At 48.0% G+C, this 16,025-nt stretch overlaps 1 protein-coding gene across 5 annotated transcripts in view; it reads right to left on the bottom strand.

The window, feature by feature from the left end:
* Nucleotides 1-16,025, bottom strand: part of camk2b2 (calcium/calmodulin-dependent protein kinase (CaM kinase) II beta 2) — a 35,130-nt gene extending 19,105 nt beyond the window's left edge. For 2 of the 5 annotated variants that reach the window (XM_086188036.1, XM_086188035.1), the window contains exons 1-10: nucleotides 15,467-16,020; nucleotides 11,461-11,555; nucleotides 10,972-11,031; nucleotides 8,407-8,461; nucleotides 7,904-7,969; nucleotides 3,962-4,034; nucleotides 2,041-2,143; nucleotides 1,480-1,563; nucleotides 1,305-1,399; nucleotides 1,105-1,227 (exon numbers count right to left, since the gene is read on the bottom strand). In XM_086188036.1, the coding sequence (XP_086044162.1) occupies nucleotides 1,105-1,227; nucleotides 1,305-1,399; nucleotides 1,480-1,563; nucleotides 2,041-2,143; nucleotides 3,962-4,034; nucleotides 7,904-7,969; nucleotides 8,407-8,461; nucleotides 10,972-11,031; nucleotides 11,461-11,555; nucleotides 15,467-15,528 (816 nt within the window). In that variant the 5' untranslated portion in view covers nucleotides 15,529-16,020. Of the gene's footprint in view, nucleotides 1-1,104; nucleotides 1,228-1,304; nucleotides 1,400-1,479; nucleotides 1,564-2,040; nucleotides 2,144-3,961; nucleotides 4,035-4,551; nucleotides 4,625-7,903; nucleotides 7,970-8,406; nucleotides 8,462-10,971; nucleotides 11,032-11,460; nucleotides 11,556-15,466 lie in introns of all 5 variants that reach the window. The other 3 variants (XM_086188034.1, XM_086188033.1, XM_086188037.1) reach the window with 3 other exon arrangements.

Below are 16,025 nucleotides of genomic sequence, written 5' to 3' on the forward strand. Positions count from 1 at the left end.
CCCAGCTAAGCTGATCTGGTGTCAGCACATATCACATGTTGCATGTTTGGAAACAGATGGAGCTGATCTTCAGCAGCTCTCCAAAGAGGTTCACAAACTTGCTGCTCGAGGATTTAGAAAGACAAACCGTTGAGGTATCAAAGTGGCGGCATGGAATATTTAGACTCACTCAGCAGTAAAAGCCATCAAGCTCCTATAATCAGTTTTATAAGTACGCGGTATCAAGCAAAGTGCTGCTGACAAGGTGGCCGACAGTCACAGAGACAGAAAAGCTGATAAAATACAGATCTTATCCAGATGCGTCAATGTGCGGAGCCCCGAAGCGGCCATAGAGAAAGAAACATGGGTTTTATTCTTCAGTCACAAGATAGACATTCAAGTGCTTTGATTTGTCTGGGAGCACGAAAATAACTTGTTCTCACAGTTCGATTAATTTGGTGCCGCAAGAAAAATTGTCGTCCCACTTCAATCAGCTGCGATGGACTGGCGACCTGTCCAGGGTGAACCCCGCCTCTCGCCCGTAGATGTTGGGATAGGCTCCACCCCCCCGCGACCCTGACTAGTAAGGAATAAGCAGAAGACGACGACGACTTCAATCAGCTGCTGTGCTCGGGTCATCTGTCAATGTGTCCAGGAAGTGGCCCGAGTGCATGGAGGCCCGTCTCCACCAGTGAGAGAGAAACTCTACGACAGGGTCACCCTGGTACTTCATAATTAGGAGATAAGAACTTGAACTTGTGAGCTAAAAAAAACAAAACTAATTTTGAGAATAATTTTAACTTTTTAACTTGAGATTTGGACTTTTTATCTCATAGTTATTCATTTAATCTCCATATGAAGACAATTCTCATCTCATAATTGGGACTAAGGGTTGGAATGTTTCTATTAACCAGACGAGATGCTGGTTTTTGGAGATTTGTTTCCAGCAGGAGAGTTATTTATTCTTTTTTTATTTAAATGTGTGATACTCACACTAATTAGTTTCAGGGTGTTATTAATGTTCATGGATACTGTTTTTCTACCCAAGTAAGGCAATGTGTATTTTTACGCTTATTTTTATCCGGGTCTTGGCTGAAGCCGGGGCTGCTGGATGGGGGTACTTACGCAGACCCACGGGTGCTTCAGGGCCTCCTGGGCAGTGATTCTCTTGGCAGGGTTGATAGTCAGCATCTGGTTGATCAGGTTTTTGGCCTCAGGAGTCACGGTGTCCCACTCTGGGGAGGGAAACTAGGCGCAGCCACATTTAGTTTGAATATGAACCAATATGAGGGAGGAGGATGCTGGTGTTACAGAGGCGCGCTCACATCATACGCTCCGGCTTTGATCTGCTGGTAGAGTTTGTGCTGGTCCTCATCCCAGAACGGAGGGTATCCAACCAATAGGATGTAGAGGATCACACCTACACGCGAAAAATGAAGAGTCTGAGTCATACGGAGAGTGAGGAGGCGGCAGTGAAAAATACTGAGACAAAGAGCTTACCGCATGCCCAGATGTCTACAGGTTTACCGTACGCCTCCTTCCTCAGCACCTCTGGAGACAAGTAGCCGGGGGTCCCCGCGAAGCCTGCACAGCAGAGGGGAGAGTGGCTCACTACTAGTTAGGCTCCAGCTGATGTGGTGGTGGGCAGCAACGACATGGAAATACTGCGATGCTTAGCCCGAGTATTCTCTTTGAATATCTGCACTAGATTACTAAAATAAAGGTGTGTGTACTGTCACTTTTATGCAGTTAGATTTTAAAAAGTCAGTTATCCTGACGATGAGATACCCATCCCATCGTTTGATAGCAATGGTACCACAATCCTGCAATCACGCAGTATTTGACATATTTCAGGACAGTTTATGATGTTTGTGTGAGAGAAGAAGACAAAAGTACTCATCAAAACGGCTGCAGAGGAATCAACAACTCTTGTAATAAAATATTAGCCAGAAGAGTGTCGATAACACATCACATAAGTATTGTGATTTATCACCGATCGATTTTTTGTCAGCTGTTCCATTAATGCGTGTAGATGCTGCACATGTGAGTGAGGGAACGCACCAAACCAGGCCTGCTGGTCTCCCTGGACCTCGATGGCCAGTCCGAAGTCGGCCAGCTTCACCGCTGCGTTCTTACACTTGCTGGCCAGCAGCAGGTTCTCCGGCTACACGCGTGACGCCAAACACAAGACAGCATGTCAGCAAACCCTCCACTGTTTAATCTCTAATCAGATCTTAAAGAAACTTAGGAACCGTCTTTACTCATGAGCTGGAGAGAAAGAAGAAAGTGTAACAGACCACTGGGAGGTTCAGTTCAGATGTCTAATAATAGCTGCATCACACACACACACACACACACACACACACACACACACACACACGCGCACACACGCACACACACACGCACGCACTGGTAGACAGGCAATAAAGCTCAAATCCACAGACAGATGGGACAGAAAATGTGTACAAAATTCCTTTTTGCCGTTTTGTTTATTTCAGAAACACCAAACCTTGTCGTTGCTGCACAGACGGCGATGAAACTGCGAGCCGACAAACAGGCGTAACTGCTCCTCGCTACAAAACCGTCCCTCGACAATAACCATCGATTTATCAACCGCCCACAGAAACAAGTTCATCTTCAGGTTCTCTCAAATCATCATAATGTCAGAGGAGCACATCCACTTCTAGAAAAAGTCTCTTGTTGTCCATCGTCCCCAGAGACAGACAAGAGGATGGAGACCCAGGCTAGTTAGCTTAGCACAATGACTGGTAGTGGGTGGGAAGTGTTAGCGTACCTCTGTCTCTGCCTGCATTAATATCAGGAGGGTTGTGTGTAACCTTGGTGATGAACACCAGTTTAACATGAGGAGGCGTTGTAGTGGTAGAATCAGACACGTAGCCGGAACTACTTTCCTGACTGGGAGCAGTGATTTGACGCAGCACCTCCAAAGCTCCACTGGAACTTGGGTCAACAGAACCAAAGGTTTGTTGAGGACTAGAAGAACCACACAGTCTAGCAAATCTGCCACGTATTTTTTTTTTATGTAATCCTGTTTATGGGCAAACGGACGGCGTAAAAACAGACCAATAACATCCTGGTGGAGGTGAATGTAAATAGAAGCTTAATCCTGCTGTTTCTCTTCTCTCCTCCTTCACAGGATGATACACATGAGCTAAGTTCTTCAATCGACGAGCCGGGCCTGACTCCATGGACACGCGTGACATTTACTGAGCCCAAATATTGAGCTGACGGACCTCCAGCTGGAGTGAGAAAACAACTCAGTGTTGCAGGAACCTAATAAAGCTCCAGCAGGGACTCTCCCTGAAAACCTTCAACGCACCTCTGGAAGATAATTGAAAATAATAGCAGAGTTCCTCGAAACGTCCAAGTTCAATAAGATCAGGCCATAAAACCAGAATCACAGGGTTGCTTTACAGCACAGCTCACGGTTCATAACTAGAACACAAGAGACAGAGCTGAACAATTCACCGAGATATGACTGAAATCACAAATATGGCCGACGATGACGGCCAAGTGTGAGGTACAGTAATGTCATCCTGGATGAGGTGCTGTGGCACTGCCGATGTGCCAGCCTGCAGTGACGACACAAGAGTGCTAATTCCTCCTGATGCTAGGAATCCTACTGGAACCGCTGCAGGTAAAATATCGTCAGCCCTAAATCAGCTTTAGGACGTCAGCCGCAGCAGTACATGAACTCAACACCAGGCTGCCGCACAAGTAACCACGCCCACCAGTGATGTCACTGCCACCTGGAGGCCACAGGAGGTCAGTGACTAAACGCTTTTCAGTTGCAGTTCAATAAATAAAAACAGTGGAATGCACCAAGGAAGCACTCATGCATGTGCAGGTCGATCAGGTCCACAAACACAGACGTGCCGGCACTGAGAAACACACTTACCAGCCCTCAGTACACTCAACACACCTATCAAGGCCAGAGACACGCCCCCTGCAGGTGACTCACCTTGAGGTCTCTGTGTACCACCCCCATCTGGTGGCAGTGGAGCACGGCCTCCAGGATCTGCTGGATGCAATGACTGCATGCAAACAGCAGGGGGAGCAGGTTAGTCTGAACACATACAGCCCCCTGACCATGCAGAGGCTCTCTCTCTCTCTCTCGCTCTCTCTCTCTCTCTCTCTCTCTCTCTCTCTCTCTCTCTCTCTCTCTCTCCAGCGTGGAAGCAAATCTGTCTGTGAGGCTTGGAGGGAGACGGGCATCTGAGCCAACATTAGTCAGGCAGTGTGGGCGTGTCTAACCTGCACATCTTCCCTCCCAGGTGATTTAAGCTTTAGCAGCATCCGTTTGCTCTCTCCCTCCCTCCCTCCCTCCCTCCCATCACTCTCCTCTCTGCCTGCTTGGACATCACAACTCTGGTTCAGAGCGTTTTCAAACATTGTAACAAGAGTCCCAAAAGTAAAACCTGAAGACAAGCAGCAAGAAGACAGACAGACAGCAGGCACAGGCATCATCATCATCATCACCATCACAGGCAGGAACCAAACCAGCACAAGCATGTACAGAACAACCGATGCAACACAGTGAGACACACACACCTTGAGGTCCCTGTGCACTATGTCATGTTGGTGGGTGTAAGACACACTGTCTAGAATCTGATGGATACAGTGACTGTGGAGACAAAAGGACAAGGTGAGGAGCAGAGAAGGGGACGGACACAAGGGCCAGGAGCATCGAGGAGGCGGGATGAGGAAGTTCTCAAGGGTCCGTTCACCTCAAACATCATCATTCTTCCTCATTTTTCTCTAACTTGACATTTCTGACTCCCCAGTCAGGGAGGGGCCTGAGTACTCGATTACTCACAGAGTCCTGCAAAAGACACAGACTTTTAGACTTTTTTTTTCTTTGATGGCAAAAAGTAGATTGAGTGCACTGGCGCTAACTTGTCCCTGCAACTTATTAATTTTACCTTCTTTTAACAAGTTTCTTTTGGCAACTTGACATGCACCTCTGTAAAGAGTTCTCTGTTTTATTTTTTACAGGAAAGAAAGGGAAAAAAAACATTCTGTTTTATTACCCTACCAGATTTAAACAAAATTCTTCCACAACTCTTGAGTTGTGCTGCTAGTCGCTCCTTGGTGGAGGAAATAAATACAGGATTGAAAATGTTCAGAGGAAAAGAAATATGAAGATTGATGCTGCAAAACGTTTAGCACGTTTAGTGTTTGATAAGGTAACCGACTGTGGCGTTAGCAGGCCCACCTTAGTGTAGCGCACCTGTGTTGGCTAGCACATGCAGCATGTTTACATGGCTGCGTCCGAATTGCCAAGTGGCAACCTACGTCCTCCTGCTACGTCCTACCGCTACAACTTAAACACGGCGGCACCATTCAGACACCCTAGAAGACTGGTGGTGAAGCACGACCTCTGCCGGCAGAGCACAGACACCACAAATAGGTAGACAGCACCAACGAAAGCCCCACCTGCTGGCGTGACTGTGGTACTGCACTCCACTCTGAGCTCCTTTCCCTCATTCTCTATTATTGAGCACATTAACACACCTTTAGTCATCAACGACTATAAATGTTGGTCTTCATCAGAATGGGAGACTGTCGGTGGCGCAAACTTGGCTTGCGGGTCCACAAGTTTTTAGGGGACGAAGAAGTCCGTGGTGCATTGTGGGCCATGGGTTGCTCCGTAGGATGCACCTGAACCGACCTACAATGTGGGCGTGTTTAGGCTGGAATTTAGGTTGAAGTAGGTCGCTACTCGCGCCAGTTGTGGTTTAAGACAGCCTCTGACCTGCTCTGAGACCTACCATCAGACCTACTTGGCTATTAGGATGCAGCCCATGAGTTTAGAAACAGACGGCTGGCAGCGGTAAGAGGGCGTACCGCCACCCAGGGTTCAGGAGGTGGAACTACTTCAGTCATTAAAACGATTCTTCCCTGGTTCTCCGATACTGGAACAGCAACAGTCGTCCAATTAAATGTCATAATCGAGTCGTATCTATAGCAACTGAGCCCGTAAACCCACTGACAGTCTCGGCGTTGAGGCGACGCGCTACTATTACACAGCCTGTAAAATATGCAAATATGATACATGTAAATATATCAGCGTGGTGAAAGAGAGAAAGTGGTTTATCCTGTAATTTACTGCTGCGGGCTTGAGAACTAAATTGGGTTCTGTTGCATGAAGCTGGAAACCAGAGAGACAGAAAACGTGGCAGCAGAGAAACACGGGAGAGAAAAATGCTGAAATATGTTTCATTTGGGTGAAACGACTCAGGGAGAGGGAGGGTGGTGGTGGGGGTGCAGATGGAGTAACAAGAGGAAACTGTCAGTGAGATACCGTTGGACGGGAATCAAGCCGCCATGCTCGTTACACACCCACACAAACAACACACACACACACACACACGCACAAACACACGCACGTAATTTATGCAAAGAGATCGAGGGAGAATGAAGGCAGATGAGGAGGGAGGAGAGAAAATAACACACTGTGATTTAACTGGAGAGCCGTTAGGAGGCAGATGAGCCTGAAACGCAACGAGCATGCCTTTCATAACCCTTCACAAAACGCTTCCTTCAGCTGACGTGGTCGATCACGTATTTTTCCAACACATTGAGTTGCACCATGAGTTTTCCACTGCTCTGAGAAAAATCTACCCTCTGCGATACACCTGCTAAACACAACAGACTGAAATTCAGTTGATGTTGATGTGAATGTAACTAAAACCAGAAACAAGCTGTGTGGTTTGATACAGAAACCCATTTTTCTCTGTCGATGCTAAATAAACCACATATCCTCCAAAGATCTTTTCAAGTTCAACAACTTTTCCGGGTTTTTCATGACTGCATGAACCCTGTAAATACAATCGATCGATGACCTGGAGAGTTTGTAAATGGACCTCTTTTTTTTTGGACAGTTTAGCTGCTGTTAGCTAGTCCCCGTTAGCTTCTAGCTAAATACACGTGGCCGGCTCTTCCTGCATTCTGGAGTCACAAAGAAGTGATGCAGGAGGGGAAAAAACTTTGTTTGCAAGCACGAAACCCTCAACCGCTGCTGTAACCTTAAAAGTTAACATGAACATCAGTAAATGACTGCTAGACTCATTAGTTAACTGTTCATTATTGGTTATTAATTATTAGTATGTTAATTATTGGATGCAGAACCAACAGACCACATACCCACTAGAACTTTTTCAAAGTGCAGTATCACTGTACATACGCATATATTTAAGACTGTACATACTTCTTCCTCTTTTACTTCTGTGTATTACTTATTTTTGTACATTTGCACACCCCTTTTATTCATCTTCTCATGCTATTCCTGTTAAGTTCTCCTTCTTCTCGCTGCTGTAACGATGTAAACTTACCCACTGTGGGACGATTAAAGGTTTATCTTATCTTAACCAGGTGTTTTTTTAATCATTCTTATCTTAGCCCCAAATTATTTTCAGAAAAAAAACTGGATCGTCTGTTGCTAATGACTTGTTGTGCGATGAGACCATGGTGGAATCCTTCGTCATGACAACAGGTGAGGCGGTAAAATGGCCACAGATGGACCAGAGATACAAATCTGCTCCCCCTCCTTTACTGCATCTCTTCCCTTCCTCACCCCTTCTCCTCTCTCTCTCTCTCTCTCTCTCTCTCTCTCGCCTCCACAAACCGCCTCCACAGTCAAATTGATTTAAGTCAAACTCCTGAGGGGGCTCCAGTGTGGGCGTGTGTGTGTGTGTGTGTGTGTGTGTGTGTGTGTGCGTGTGCACTCGCCATGAATATGTTTCCATCTGTCTGTAAATTCCAACTGCGAAGGGTAAAGATTCACAATTATAATTCTGTTCATGTGTGTGTACGTGCACGCGAGTGTGTGTGTGTGTGTAGGTGTGTGTGTGTGTATGTGAGGGGCTGGAGCACTGACACATGGAGGGGATGAAGGATTTACCTGGCGTCTGCTTCGCTATAGTACTCCCTCGCCACAATATCCTCAAACAGCTCGCCTCCTGTCACCCTGAGAAAAGCAGAGATGGAGGTTAGAGCTGCAGAGGAACACACACACACACACACACACACACACACACACACACACACAAACACACACTCACACTCTCACTCTCACACACACAGGCAGACAGGAGGGGGATGTCCTCATTAGGGGGAAACCCCAGCTGCAGGATTCACTCTGACTGGGTTGCCATGGAGACTGACTCCAGTGTGGAGGAGCGTGCGCTAAAGTGGGAGCTGCAAAGGGGGGGGGGGGTAGAGGGCTGTGCTGTTATGTAATGGGGGAAACTGCCTCAGAAGAGAGGAGGGATGAGAGAAGAGGAGGAGGAGGAAGAAGAGGAGGAGAATGTAGATATGGAGAAGACAGGATGCAGCGTGAGGATGGAAGGAGAGGAGAGGAGCTGAGGAGAGAGGGAGGAAGGATGAGGAAAGGAAGCAACTCACAGGTCAAAGAGGAGATAGTGGAATCCTTCCTCAGAGATGCTGTCATGGAGACGGACTGGAGAGAGAAGAAGAGTCGTCAAAATGTGCTTTTTAAGAAAGAATGGGCACTTGATTATCTTTCTTTCACGAGATGAATCTGGGTTCTGGTTCTGGTGCTCAACAATAGAACAAATTCATCAGTTGACTGGAGATGTTTACCACCAGTAACACCAGACCGGTGGATGGTGGAGGTTCAGTTCTACATCAGATCCACCAGTAAACACCAGACCGGTGGATGGTGGAGGTTCAGTTCTACATCAGATCCACCAGTAAACACCAGACCGGTGGATGGTGGAGGTTCAGTTCTACATCAGATCCACCAGTAACACCAGACCGGTGGATGGTGGAGGTTCAGTTCTACATCAGATCCACCAGTAACACCAGACCGGTGGATGGTGGAGGTTCAGTTCTACATCAGATCCACCAGTAACACCAGACCGGTGGATGGTGGAGGTTCAGTTCTACATCAGATCCACCAGTAAACACCAGACCGGTGGATGGTGGAGGTTCAGTTCTACATCAGATCCACCAGTAACACCAGACCGGTGGATGGTGGAGGTTCAGTTCTACATCAGATCCACCAGTAAACACCAGACCGGTGGATGGAGGAGGTTCAGTTCTACATCAGATCCACCAGTAAACACCAGACCAGTGGATGGTGGAGGTTCAGTTCTACATCAGATCCACCAGTAAACACCAGACTGGTGGATGGTGGAGGTTCAGTTCTACATCAGATCCACCAGTAACACCAGACCGGTGGATGTTGGAGGTTCAGTTCTACATCAGATCCACCAGTAACACCAGACTGGTGGATGGTAGAGGTTCAGTTCTACATCAGATCCACCAGTAAACACCAGACTGGTGGATGTAGGAGGTTCAGTTCTACATCAGATCCACCAGTAAACACCAGACTGGTGGATGTAGGAGGTTCAGTTCTACATCAGATCCACCAGTAACAGCAAACTGGTGGACGGTGGAGGTTCAGTTCTACATCAGATCCACCAGTAACACCAGACTGGTGGATGGTGGAGGTTCAGTTCTACATCAGATCCACCAGTAAACACCAGACCGGTGGACGGTGGAGGTTCAGTTCTACATCAGATCCACCAGTAAACACCAGACCGGTGGACGGTGGAGGTTCAGTTCTACATCAGATCCACCAGCAACACCAAACTGGTGAACGGTGGAGGTTCAGTTCTACATCAGATCCATCAGTAACACCAGACTGGTGGATGGTGGAGGTTCAGTTCTACATCAGATCCACCAGTAAACACCAGACCGGTGGATGGTGGAGGTTCAGTTCTACATCAGATCCACCAGCAACACCAAACTGGTGAACGGTGGAGGTTCAGTTCTACATCAGATCCATCAGTAACACCAGACTGGTGGATGGTGGAGGTTCAGTTCTACATCAGATCCACCAGTAAACACCAGACCGGTGGATGGTGGAGGTTCAGTTCTACATCAGATCCACCAGTAAACACCAGACTGGTGGATGGTGGCGGTTCAGTTCTACATCAGATCCACCAGTAACACCAGACTGGTGGATGGTGGAGGTTCAGTTCTACATCAGATCCACCAGTAAACACCAGACTGGTGGATGTTGGAGGTTCAGTTCAACATCAGATCCACCAGTAACACCAGACCGGTGGATGGTGGCGGTTCAGTTCTACATCAGATCCACCAGTAACACCAGACTGGTGGATGGTGGAGGTTCAGTTCTACATCAGATCCACCAGTAAACACCAGACTGGTGGATGTTGGAGGTTCAGATCTACATCAGATCCACCAGTAAACACCAGACTGGTGGATGGTGGAGGTTCAGTTCTACATCAGATCCACCAGTAACACCAGACTGGTGGAGTCTTAAAACCTGGGTTGCTAACAAGAGTCTAGAGGAGCCTGCAGAGGTCCTGGAGGTCATAAAAGGTCATCAGGGGAAACACAAGAAGCCTGAAGCTCAGTGGTGGTGACCTTGAAGTCATGTGACCCTGGTGTAGCTCCTTCATAGGCTAACGTTAGCTTAGCACTGCTAACCGTAGCATCCAGGCTTCCAGCATCATCAGAGGGTTCATTAGTGAAGACGATCTAAACCTGGAAGATCATCAACTTCTGTTCACCAGAGCTGATTTACTGGTTCAATCACCCACAATCACACGGAGCGATCCTATTGGCTGCTGGGGGAGGAACAAGGAGATGACCACTTCCTGTTGGACTCCTACATAGACACTTAGGTAATCTTAAGTAGCTAGCTAGAGGGCTAACACTAAATTGGCTACAGATGAAGACAAATTTACTCTAAAAGTGAAGTATTGTTTCGCCTGATAACAAGTTTGACCTGAGGAACCAATGATGGGACTCCAAGGTACTTCTCTCAAGGAATGTTCCATTTTCCTGGTGGAATATTGAAAGATTGATGTCAGAACATTCCCACATGGTCACGAACGGACCATGATACCTGAACTTGTGAGGGTTTAACGAGTTACTGAGGGACTTGTCTGAATATTGAGAGAAGCGGGATCTCACCGATGTTGGAGTGCTTGAGCAGTCTGCAGATCCGCGCCTCTCGCTCCAGCTTCTGATGGTCTGAAAACATTCAAACTAAAGCTTCACCACCAGATCGGCCATCCAGACAAACAAGGTGAAGACGTGGATATACATCATCTAGCTTATTCAATCTGTGCTTTCCTAAAGGCACACACACACACACACACACACACACACACACACACACACACACACACACACACACACACACACACACACATGCGCACAAGAAGAGCCTGAGGACCACATCTGCCCCAGATGTCCATTTAAATCTCATCTCACATGGAGAAGGAGAGCAAACGAGGAACAAGGAGAGGAGACGATGAGAGGAAACCTTCATCTGAATCTCTCGGAGGAACAGACGTGAAGGATTCACAAGTGGGAATCAAACACACGCTAAAATATGCTCACGTTATCTGGGACGCGTGCACACACACACACACACACACACACACACTGTCCTCTCACCTCTCGCCGACAGTTTCTTGGTGTTGATGATTTTGGCGGCGTACTCTTGGCCCGTGCAAAGTTTGACACAGCGGCGCACCACTGAAAAGGCTCCCCTGGGAAACAGAGACAAGAGACGGGTCAGCCACTGTAGAGGCTTTGTCAGCAACATCTCAGCTATCCGACTGACCTCCTCACCGCCTTCCAGGCACCCTGCGTGTCTCACATACTGAATCTGAACCATCTTCCAGGGACGGGACGACAGCAGGAAGTGGAGAAAGGACGGTGGCGTTAAGTTTCGCCTCCTGGGTCTCACAGAACTCTACATTCAGCTCTGTGGTTCCTGAAGAGCTAATTTTATCTCTCCTCAGCGTTGTTACACAATGACACACTCAAACATGATGAGACGGGCTGAGTAAGTGTGACTCTCCTGGTGTGATTCAACATGGAAGGTCGTCCGTGGCGCAGGTGGGCGTCAGGCAGATGGATCCAGGACCTCAGAATGACAGTTTGTGTCCTCGGGTCCAGGAGGTTTAACTGTGATGTGTAACCTTCAGCCGGTGCCTGATCCATCCTGTCCCGCCTGGCCCGCCTGACCCGCTCGTCATATACTCAAATAACACAAGCAAAGATCACGCCTAGTCATTCTGTGAGCTCTAGCTAACTGTTAGCATGATGTGTGAGCTGCTATATTAATTATGATAACATATTATTAAGTGCCATTGCTCATCATTGTTTTTGGCAGGTGTTGTAAAGGAGAATTACCAGGCGTATTTGTTATTTTGCCCCATAATTCACCTTTTACAAAGCAGCCATTGAAACTTGAGTTTGTCTCCTTACCCGTTCAGTCTGCTGAGGTCGGCAGCAGGAGCCGAATACGCATCACTGGACTAAACATTGATGGAAGGACGTCAAGAGACAAAAAACTCAGTCTCACTCGTAGTCCTTTGCTTCACTGGCACCCTTTTGGCACTGCTACCTGATGGTACATGCTCTCTTGGTGGCCACCAAGGTGCTCTACATCCACCAAGCTTGAAGCAGGAGATAGCACTACGTCTAGTTAGCTTGTAGCAGGCGATAGCACGACATCTAGTTAGCTTGTAGCAGTCGATAGCACTATGTCTAATTAGCTTGTAGCAGTAGATAGCCCTACATCCACCTAGCTTGTAGCAGTAGATAGTCCTACATCCACCTAGCTTGTAGCAGTAGATAGCCCTACATCCACCTAGCTTGTAGCAGTAGATAGCCCTACATTCACCTAGCTTGTAGCAGGAGAGAGCACTACATTCACCTAGCTTGTAGCAGTAGATAGCCCTACATCCACCTAGCTTGTAGCAGTAGATAACCCTACATCCACCTAGCTTGTAGCAGTAGATAGCCCTACATCCACCTAGCTTGTAGCAGTAGATAGCCCTACATTCACCTAGCTTGTAGCAGGAGAGAGCACTACATCCACCTAGCTTGTAGCAGTAGATAGCCCTACATCCACCTAGCTTGTAGCAGTAGATAGCCCTACATCCACCTAGCTTGTAGCAGTAGATAGTCCTACATCCACCTAGCTTGTAGCAGTAGATAGCCCTACATTCACCTAGCTTGTAGCAGTAGATAGCCCTACATCCACCTAGCTTGTAGCAGTAGATAGCCCTACATTCACCTAGCTTGTAGCAGGAGAGAGCACTACATTCACCTAGCTTGTAGCAGTAGATAGCCCTACATCCACCTAGCTTGTAGCAGTAGATAACCCTACATCCACCTAGCTTGTAGCAGTAGATAGCCCTACATCCACCTAGCTTGTAGCAGTAGATAGCCCTACATTCACCTAGCTTGTAGCAGGAGAGAGCACTACATCCACCTAGCTTGTAGCAGTAGATAGCCCTACATCCACCTAGCTTGTAGCAGTAGATAGCCCTACATTCACCTAGCTTGTAGCAGTAGATAGCCCTACATTCACCTAGCTTGTAGCAGTAGATAGCCCTACATCCACCTAGCTTGTAGCAGTAGATAGCCCTACATTCACCTAGCTTGTAGCAGGAGAGAGCACTACATTCACCTAGCTTGTAGCAGGAGATAGCCCTACATCCACCTAGCTTGTAGCAGTAGATAACCCTACATCCACCTAGCTTGTAGCAGTAGATAGCCCTACATCCACCTAGCTTGTAGCAGTAGATAGCCCTACATTCACCTAGCTTGTAGCAGTAGATAGCCCTACATCCACCTAGCTTGTAGCAGTAGATAGCCCTACATTCACCTAGCTTGTAGCAGGAGAGAGCACTACATCTAGTTAGCTTGAAGCAGTAGATAGCATCAGCCCCATTTGAGAACAATAATACAAATTGATTTCCAGTTCATGCCATGCTCGCGATACTAAATAAATAAGCCACACCCATTTCATCTTCTAAGCCATTGCGTCATCCACATATTTCCCTCTATCTTTTATTTAAACAAAACAATGGACACACAACCAGTAATGACAACTGTCTGCCTCCATGTTTGATTTCTAAGTCGTCCATCTGGTCGACCCTGAGGCTCTGGGATGGTTATGACGCATGCCAAGTGTTTATTAGACAAAGCTTGAGATTCTTACACTGTCCGTTCGCAAAAAAAGTAACGTACCAACAAAATTTTCAGATTCATCAAACCGCTCACCTTTAAGCTGTTTGCCTTTATAATTCACAGTCTAGTGGAAATGTACGCACACGAAACCTGGCTGACACCCCGCCCTCAACACCCCCACGTTCAGCCATAAATGATTGGTGGAAAACAGAATGTAGCAAAACAAAGCGGAGCTTCCTCCGGATGTTGAGGATGAGGAGGGTCACAATCGTAGGAGAACTGTCACTGCCGTTATTTACAGTCTTTGCAGAGTAAACAAACTCAGCAGGTAACCCCCCCGCCGCCGCCACCAGACACACACACACACACACACACACACACACACACACACACACACACCCCAGGGCGCTCGCTCAGTTTCGCTCATTGCTGTATTTTAAATCTAGTTTTAATGCTGCTTCAGCACTCTGGGTCGGACATTGTCCATGTGAACAGAACTGCAGCGGGAGATGCAGGGGTGTTCCAGCGAGCTCGGCTCATCACACCCCCTCACACGCGCTGGTATCAGTGGTGGGGGCCCCCAGTGAACTGGCTGAGGGCCCCATACAGGCTGGAGCCGGCTCTGAGTTCAGGGCATTTTCTGTCTTGACAATCAATTAAGGTTATAAACAACAGAACCTGGATTGGGAGTCAGTAAGACAAGCAGGCGCTGGTGGGATTCTTCTGAACACCCCCCCCCCCCCGACACACTCCTGCATCACACCAACACACCAGCAGCAAAGTGACAACACAAGCAAAACGCCACAGTTATCAGCGAGGGCAGCTGCTGCTCCTCCAGTACATCTATTGTCTTTAACTTATCACCTTCACACACACACACACACACACACACACACACACACACACACACACACACACACACACACAACCATAAACTGGTAAAGGAAACATCCAGATCCACAACACTTCCCCCCACAGAGCCGAGGAATACATGTTCCTGTGAGGCAGCGCTGATCCTCTCTACCCACGCACAACCTGACACAGACACTCGGTCCACTTTGTATCAACCCACTTTGTCTACGTCCCACCAGGGTCCACTCTCTCTCTCTCTCTCTCTCTCTCTCTAACACACACACACATACATACACACACACACACACACACACACACACACACACACACACACACACCTCATCACCTCAAAACCAGGTGCTCCATCCTCACACATCAGCTTTTCCTAGACCCTATAATTAGGTCTGTTTGTCCCTAATTAGCCTTTGTGTACTGTGTGTGTGTGTGTGTGTGTGTGTGTGTGTGTGTGTGTTTCTCGTGCCCCAGAAGTCCTGAACCGGATCAAGCCAAATGTAACTCCCTGCTGCGTGAAGCATGTGTGGAGTGGATCGGCGTGGACGCAGGACGCATCGCTCCGTCCTGGCCGCTCGCCACTAAAGAGGACAAGGGAACAGATGCGTACTTGCCCAGCTCCTCGTACAGCTGGTATTCATCCGTAAAGCGCGTACAAGTGGTGGTTGCCATGATGCTTCCTTCCTCGGACGGGTGCGGGTGCCGAGTCCGAACTGTGCGGTGCGTCGCTGCGGACTGGAGGACCTCGAGATGTGTCTCCGCCCACCTCAGACCTCCGGTCGGCTGAGTGGTTCAGCTGCAGCCCCGGCACTCATACACACACCTACACACACACACACACACACACTCACTGACTCGCGCGGTCCCGGCTCGGATGGCGACGGGCTCTCCTCTCTGGCAGGCGAGGAGGAGGAGGAGGAGGATGGACCCTTTAAATACCAGCTCAGCACATGACGTGTTCTCAGGAAAATGAGAGGAAATCAAAGAGGTGATTGAAGAGTGCGGAGGCAGAACAGATGACTACAAATGAGAGGAAGCTGCAGTCTGAGATAAAAACGACTTCAACTTGCTGCTGGACTTATTTTTAGGACAACAAAGGACGAAAATGGCCTTAAATTAATATTTCATCAGAGCTGTGATGGAGGCCGGCAGCTGCTCGTCAATCATCT

The sequence above is a fragment of the Aulostomus chinensis genome, chromosome 19 (assembly GCF_037954235.1).
Source record: "Aulostomus chinensis isolate RoL2024-O1b breed Wild chromosome 19, RoL_Achi_v1.0, whole genome shotgun sequence".
Taxonomy (NCBI): Eukaryota; Metazoa; Chordata; class Actinopteri; order Syngnathiformes; family Aulostomidae; genus Aulostomus; species Aulostomus chinensis.